The sequence below is a fragment of the Opisthorchis viverrini genome (assembly GCF_000715545.1).
Source record: "Opisthorchis viverrini unplaced genomic scaffold opera_v5_436, whole genome shotgun sequence".
NCBI lineage: Eukaryota > Metazoa > Platyhelminthes > Trematoda > Opisthorchiida > Opisthorchiidae > Opisthorchis > Opisthorchis viverrini.
Genome location: NW_008752099.1, coordinates 204,041 through 212,151, shown reverse-complemented (window position 1 = coordinate 212,151; position 8,111 = coordinate 204,041). Strand labels below are relative to the sequence as shown.

The following is an 8,111-nucleotide window of genomic DNA, read 5'->3' as shown; positions in this document are numbered from 1 at the left end:
CACCTCCAGACATTCACTCAGCAATCTGGACAGAAACTGACAACAAGAACGCCACTGACATCGGTTGGCAGCCATATCTTGTAGTGTCTCCAACCAAGCACGGTGAGGATCACGCGGTCCCCATCCTGGAAGGCGAGTAGCACCGACAGCACCCAAGCGTTTCGTGATTTCCTTCATACTCCTCTGCCAAGTCAAGGGTTGGCCACTGCTCTGTTTACACCACTCTGAATTGGGCATGGAAAACAGCACTCTCTTCCACAAACGATGGTTTGGCATACGCAACACATGTTTTAACCAATGCAGCTTCTGGTGCTAGACGTATTCGTCAATTGAAGTACCCGTTGTACAACCGAAAACGCACACTCTACCTGCCTCGTTACGGATTCGCCGACACCAACCCACACGAGTTATGGTTCTGAGACTACGAGTGTCGAACACCTGAAGACGTCTCAGGTCCGCTGCTTGAATAGGCCAAGTCTCATAAACCCCAAAAGTCTCAACCCAAAAACGGGTACTCCCTAGCGGGTTCTATCTTGTGCATCTGTCTTTATTGGTGTCTTTGTAGGTGGATTACTGTGATCAGATATTTGGCGATTTCCTAAAGGCGCTGTTCCAAGCACCTAAACATCTGTTGGTTTATTCAACCATTCTACGGATAGAGGGATCCGGACTGCCGAACAAGAATGACCAACATAGCCTGGTTAAATAAAAATCGATATTATCCGGAAATTACTTTCTTGATAGATGTATATATGAGAAAGAAATTGAGGCAATCGTAGATGGCTGCGCTGTCGGTAACTATACGCAGAGGGGAATATGTTTCTCCTTACGAAGAGATGCTGACTATGTATCGAAGATTCTGAGTCGTGTAACCCTGGAAGAACGTGAAGGGATATTCATGGAGAACAAAGTGAAAGCGGAGCACTTTTAAGTAACTGTCCGTGATTCAGTGAAATGAGATTCATCTGCGCTGTTTGATCCGGAGGTCCTGTTCAAGCAAGCGAATTCAATGACATCCCATTTCTGGCTCTTCACCAGACATTCGAGCAGTCGGAAGAAAGAACAGCTTTTTCCGGACCGGATAGAGAAAAAACTTACAACAAATACTACGTGGGCTGTATTATATGCTTTCAGCAGGTACCTCTTGAGGTCAGTTCCCAAATTACTCGAGCTGTCAATTAAATCAATAGGCGTCCAAGCGCGTTGTGCCGCCATTTTAGTCGGATTTATTGCGCGAACTGCTAAAAATTTACTGATTTGTCGAAACAAATCGAGTAGAAAGTTCAGTCCTCTCAAATTTAACTTAAACGTCCTTACAATGGTTACGAATTTCGCCGATCCCCATTTCAAAAATCTGGTTAGGAGAGCTCTTCGTTTTTGTGACCATTATTCCATTGAGTATCTCAAACCTTGAAACTGTCTACCATTCTCCAAATTTTGTTTGCTTTCCTTCTTTTCTTACTCATGCTTTCAGCATATTTCATTATTCTCACAAAACGCCTTCAACCAGATATTGATTTTAGAGCCTCAAATCACTTCCAGACCACTTCCTGTCAAATGAGATCCCAGTCAAAAGGCCGGCGATGCCGTCGTATTCGGAGCACAGTCTCATCAGCAGAACTGTGCTGAGCCCGTTTAAAATAAGACCATCTGGACTTTAGTGCGTGATAGACCTGACTGGAAGGGTTTGACAAGCTTCATAACATTTCGAAGGATATGTCCCACACCAATGAACACCACACGGAAAGCGTTCCATTTTCTTTCAAAGGCATATCCGAATTGATTACTGTAATTTGGTTTACTAAGTTACGTACTACTGATTTGATTGTGATGAAATTCTTCCAGCTGGTATCAGCGCAAAGTTGCCACATTGATCGCCTCTTCGGATACAAAATATCTAAACTTTTGTCTGGGCTCAACACGACAATCACAATTTTGTTGCCATCTCTTCCACATCCCAAGGCCGGTTTTGCCCACCTTGGGCCTAATTCATGAACAACCGATCCAGGTGAACTGAGTCGCCAGAATCAAATTAGCGTGCAAGATGTAGTGTTTGATGACTTTCGCGAAACTTGGGACCTAATATTGATGGGAATTCGCTGACTACGTCTAGCCGAAGAATCCCAACACGGGCAAAACCAGTCGAAGCGTTTTTAACACCTCATGAGTAGTATGTCCCGTTTAGAGAATAGGATGCCAACTGAAACTTGGAGTGCACAACATATTCCGCTGGAAAAGACCGTAATACACAAGACATCAATCTTGGTTCCGTAATTGATCTCGTCAAAGCCAAGTTAGTGAGCTAATGATCTAAAATACTCTTACTACAATCGATTGATTAATCACTATGAAGACAGCTTTCATGGTGTGAACCACTAGACTTTAGCTTAACCATACAATATAGGTAACACCAGTATTCATCCGTCTTACCAAGAAGTAGTAGTGTAAAGCTAAAGGGCACAATGCGTCTGAAGGGATTTTTGCAATTCTGGATGCTTAACTTGTCTCCTAGTGCAACTAGTTCAGTTTTCCAGAGTTAAAGAGATGCAATTTACAAGTCAAATTGGAGATCCTCCTAACAGAAGGTTGAAAACCGTCGATCCCGAAACTGTCCATCCCTTCGGAAGGGACAGTGCTTTTGAGCCGATCAAAACAGAAACTAAGGGTATTAATCAGAAGGATGTTTAATACTGTTCAACTAAAGACTCCACCAGATTACATGAAATGAACTGTCCACACCTGAGATCCACTGTTAGGAGGTACCTACGCACACCTCTAAAGAGCAACTGGAAGGGGTCCTTCCTGAAAGACAACCTCGTTTGTGCGTCTTTATTAGGTGGGACGACGTTCACATAAAGACAATCGTACAGGGTTCGATTCCCAGTGTTTAAAGCGTAATCCAAGAGTATATCAGCCGGCGATCCGGGCAGATTTACAGAGTCCCCTTGGAACAACTTAACCGCCTTATCTAAACATGTAAGGAGGTTCGCGCTTTAAGTTTGAATATCATCCAAAAGTTTACAAAACCTTTCTCCAGTTGGATTTTCATTCCCGTTTTTCCCATTCTACAGGTGCTGCAAAGGAACGTCCTGAGGTGGAATCACAGATGCGACGACCTGGCGAGTCTGAATTAGACTACTACGAGCGCAGATACCAAGAACGAGTGAGTAGTTTGTAATGAAATTAGCTTTCCAAAACCTATTGGAAATTACCGAGCAAGAAATGTAGAGACTGTGTTAACCAAAATGCTTCTATTCTCCACTTTTGTCTCTCTTAGATGACTTGAACGTCTGTCATTCTCCTTGTATTCGCCAGCCGTGTCCTGAGTGGTCTGGTTCGTGATCCCCACCGTCAGCTATTTGCAATTTTTAGTGCACTACTCCTAAGGTTGCTTAAAATCGTCGACAGCCCACGACCCGTTTCGCCCTTCTTGGGGCACGAAATTAGCGAATATGTACTCATTTGCAAACTAAGTTGGTTTTGCGAGTGACTCACCTGAAACCCAGCTGAGTCTGGAAACATCGCAAACGAGAGATTCAACTGGGTTCTAGGTGAGACTCTCGCAAAACCAAATTAGTTTGCAATGCTCTTATTCGCTGAATACTATCTTCACGGCTGCTTTGAGCAATGCAGAATTTTATACAGCCGGATTTTTCAAAATGCACCGATCGGAAAGGGACCGTTACAAATTTGAGTTAGAGTGGAAATATCCAAGTTTTCGTATTCAGCGCTAGATTTAGCACAGTAATAATGACCCGCATTGTAAATGGGGGCCAGGTAAGCCCAGTCAATAGTTTTGAGCGACTTCTGCGCGTCCTCTCCCCAACTGTTCAACGAATACTCGAAGCTATTCCGGTAGACCAGTGTATCCGTCATGCGTGGGCAAGTAATCTCTTCTAGCGCCTTAGAGCGCCTTTATGCTCGAGGATCCCACAAGTTACTGGAGTTGACGTCTCAGTTTCGCAGCTACTTCACGAAAAGCATATGTATTCGTATATGTGGTGATAATGGTGTAACGGTGATGCTACTGATGGAGAGGCATGCGAGTAGTATGTGCTGTTCTTGGAATTTCGGTTTGCGTCTCTTGAGAAGGCGAGATCTGTTGCGGAACTTGTGGAGTCGCTTTGTAGCACATTTACCTGGATTTAAGCAATGAATGTTTGGAGTCAATAAATATCCAGGAGAGTTCAAGAAGACGCGTTCAGGAGAAGATGGATGTCCAGTTTTGTATATAAAATGCAAATGAGAGTTTTGCTTCCCTGTCCAATAGTCTGTAACCGGTCAGTTGGTATTTTCTAATAAATAACTCCGCAGCGAAGGCCTTCTTCCTTTCATCGGTAGTTTGACAAGCATGGCATAAGGGACTTCAAAAATGGTTCTCTAGTTGGCTGTCGGATCTGAACTGAAATACTGGTACTCCTACCGTATGACGACTTTCTCCAACGCAACAATGAAACATGTCGCCACAAAGACATTGGTTTATGCTGTCACCCAAATTCGAACTTGCCTTTTACTGCAAACTTCCAAATTCATAATAGCTTATTTTACAGGCTTTACGCCTACACTTGATCGCGAAGTTTACGAAAGTTTTCAACCTAGCCTCGTTTAGATTGACTTCAGGTAATTTCTATAAGTTCATTCTGGTCATCACCTGCTGGGTCTGGGCACCTCGACCCGTACTTCCCACGTCTGCGTGATGCGCATATTTGATATAAAATGCCTTATCAGATTCATTCTCACAAGCCACTACAGAATGCACCCACGTCTGGCACCTGCTGCTTGACTGAAATATAATCCCTTCAAGAGGGTCTCTCCCTCCGATCCCAGCTCACTGAAGCGTAGTGTTTTAACTGATTTTACGAAAAGGCCACGCAGAAAATTCTTAATAAACGCCCATATTTTTCGATTTATTACAGGAGAAGGCCAAGTATATACGCAGGCCCCCACTCAAGAAACCATGAGCGAAAATATTTGGGTTCTTCCTTTTGATCATCTGTTATTTTCGTGCTGTTTTCCTTTTCATTCTCTGCCACTAGAATGTGTATTTTTTGAAGGCCTTATTGACGCATAATTCAATAATACATTTATTATTTTATTATTTAGATTCTCATGATTTTTCATCAAGTGAACACAATTGGTATCCGAGTGTTGGACTCGTCATTGAAGGCTCTCCTGAAGTGTATTGTCCTGCAAAAACTGTTTTGGGATGCCTCACAACCAGAGATCCTGGGTTTAGGGAAGATGGTAGTTTAGGCTAGAAATATAGCGAGTTTGTAGGCCCACCTCACTCCAAGTCCCAAAATACAGAAGACTAGGCCACGCATCAGGCGCACTCTCGACTATAGTGCATCACCGGTATGCGCTTGTGTCTGTCATATGACTTTCAACGAGAAAGCAGAGTTCCCGAATTAAAATGAGCATAGTGAAAGTCATACAGCGAGTGGCTTTTCCGAACAATTACGGACCTTACTTAACCCAAACTCGGCTCGCACTGGTGTGCAAATGCTTTCTAAAGTCTCCTAAAAGATGTCCGCATATCATCCGTTGGGAGGGGGTTGAAGTCATTCTCTTTAGAGGCTGCAGCTACACGTAAAATGTATCACGCGAAAATCTGCGAGACGGTCTCCTCAGGGTCAGTTTTTGTAGTCTTCTAGTAGATTGCCATGGAAAGGAAAACTCAAAATATGAATTGACTACCATGAAGGTTGTCACTGACTCGCGGGGAACTATGGCCTGCTGTTAGCAAATATGGTTAGGTTGAAAAGTCTGCTAAATTTTCATCATTTGTTTTGCCTACTCAAAATGGATTAAGTAGTTAATCTACGAATTTCTAAACCATTCCAAAGATCTGAGTTGCCCGTTCACATGCCAGGATGGTTACAACCAAGTTTCGGTCCAAGAAACATTGGGTTTTCTGGTCCTGCAATCGAAGCGCTAGCTTAAAAGGTCCAATTTAATTTATCGAAGAGTTAAAATTCGAAGCAATGCAAGATCATTCGTCAAAATTCTCCAACAGTGTGCTGCAAATTTGTGGTACATCGAACGATTCGACCTCTGACTTCCGATTACTGAATCAACTACATGTCACTGGATTACAGAATCTCATCAGATAAGATTCCTTCAAAGTCTTCTCCAGAGGTAACAAATATGTTACCACCAAGGGGTCGGGAAATAAGCTTTTAGACTCTTCAAAACAAAAGGATTCAATGAGAGGTTCGTTTAAAAAAGGGCGAGGGAGACTTGCATTACTACCAATCACCTGATTTGAAGCATCCAAGCCCTAAGGAGGGCGAGGGAGTCTTGCCTTACCACCAATCACCTGATTTGAAGCATCCAAGCCCATCTCTTTGTACAATTAGAGGCAAGAATAAAAAGTGAATGCCAGTGCCCCGGACTAAAGCCTCTGGATCAAACGCCTAGCGGTGACGTCAGGCCACCACAGCACTCCGTCATTCAGAAACTAGTTGACAAAATTGTCCTCAGATATGTACTCATTGGCCATTGATTGACATGAAGGGCTCTGTGTCACATGTACACTTTCCAGTAAAGCCCATAGTGTTGAGGATGTACGGGAACCGTCGCACTGCTGTAAGGCCCAGTTTCGTTTCAAGGGAAGCATGAAACCACGCTGTAATAATCAAATAATGTGTAATCCGAAGCAGTCTGACGCGCAAAAAGCAAGAAACTGAGCTGAGATACAGTACAGAACTGAGGATGAATGAGTCACTACTACATGTGAGAATCAGTGATGTTTCGTGATTATTCGGAACCTGAAAAAAACCTCATAATCCAATCCAAGACCAGCGGCTACCTATGTGCATCGTTTTCACGTGATATAACTGAATGTATAGCTACATTTGATTCGCACAAAAATTGTCTCTCTTGGTTCAAAATTCTGTGAAAGTTTGACATCCTAGATAATCAGTTCACATGGTGAGATGCCAAGTCAGGGGTACGTGTATCTGGTAGTGGACTTCCATCATGTGATATCTCTCTGAGGCAATTAGGTGTGTATGAAATATGTACAAAGCATGGTACGTGGCCAAATTAGAAGAAACACCAAACGAGATACAGGAAAATGATCATGATCGTATGTCGGTAGCTATGCTCATCCATTGGGCAGTCGTGAAAGATCTTGGTAAATGAGGGTCCCAGCGACCGAGGAAGTCGAACACAGTACCCACTTGCCGTCTAATCGTCGGGCGGACAGGCACGTGACATACCCTGTACTGTCGGACCGGTACCTGGATAATTTCCACCGGGAACGAAATATTCCGGGTCATAGGCATCGTATTCCTCTCCAATACGTACCGTCGGCCTCGATGGGACAACACCATATCTCTGTGTACCATCCATGGTTACCAGTGCAGGACGTTCGAGGGAAGACCCATCACCGTTCCTGGCATTCCACTCACCACCCGTTGCCATATCGCCATCGTGCATTTTCCGATCTCGTACCTTACGTCTCCGCCTACCGCCCACAGTGGATTGAAGGGCACGAACTTTGGCCTCTGCTTCGCGACGTACACGTTCCAACTCGGCTTCTCGTTGTTTCGCCTGACGAGCAGACCGACTCTGGTAGACTACAAGGTCGAATCGACAGTGAAAAGTGAGTAAATCAATCTAGAACCATTATAAATTAAAGATACACGTACAAAATCTTATCCCGTACTGTCTCAGGTTTGTTGAGATCTCCACTCTTTCTGATTGGAACAAAGCTGAGTTCAAGTGAAACAGTAGTAAACCTTGATGACAGGCTTGCCTTCAAAATCGACTTCGTTCATAGACAATAACGTGGTAGGCGCTTAAAAATACGTTACACAATAGAATAAAAAGATTGGGAATCTGCTGGTCAGAAGAACCAAACAAGCTTAAACATAACAAAGTGATGAGAGATTGGCTACCTGCAAATGGGTACGTTGCATAGCAGAATGTTGCTTTTGTTTTAGGGTTAACCGAAGCCCAGTTTACGCTTTGTTACGCTCATTAATCGTTGCGTTCTCCTGGTTGCTGGGTAACTAGAAGTGCGTCTCATGAAACGCTATGAATTATAAACATTTACCCAAGCATCGGTAGGGTTTGGTGGGGATATTGGTTTGGCAATGTTGAGG

At 43.6% G+C, this 8,111-nt stretch overlaps 3 protein-coding genes across 3 annotated transcripts in view; 2 read left to right on the top strand and 1 right to left on the bottom strand.

The window, feature by feature from the left end:
• T265_11048 (hypothetical protein) overlaps positions 1–3,178 on the top strand; it is a gene marked incomplete at both ends in the record, with an annotated part of 12,668 nt that extends 9,490 nt beyond the window's left edge. Inside the window, one exon of the mRNA XM_009177594.1 lies at positions 3,072–3,178. Coding sequence (XP_009175858.1) covers positions 3,072–3,178 — 107 coding nt within the window. The remainder of the gene's footprint in view (positions 1–3,071) is intronic.
• A 3,534-nt stretch (positions 3,179–6,712) lies between these two features.
• T265_15325 (hypothetical protein) overlaps positions 6,713–8,111 on the bottom strand; it is a gene marked incomplete at both ends in the record, with an annotated part of 30,308 nt that continues 28,909 nt past the window's right edge. Inside the window, one exon of the mRNA XM_009177592.1 lies at positions 6,713–7,583. Coding sequence (XP_009175856.1) covers positions 7,192–7,583 — 392 coding nt within the window. The remainder of the gene's footprint in view (positions 7,584–8,111) is intronic.
• Positions 7,143–8,111, top strand: part of T265_11047 (hypothetical protein) — a gene marked incomplete at both ends in the record, with an annotated part of 12,931 nt that continues 11,962 nt past the window's right edge. Inside the window, one exon of the mRNA XM_009177593.1 lies at positions 7,143–7,609. Within this exon, the coding sequence (XP_009175857.1) occupies positions 7,143–7,609 (467 nt within the window). The remainder of the gene's footprint in view (positions 7,610–8,111) is intronic.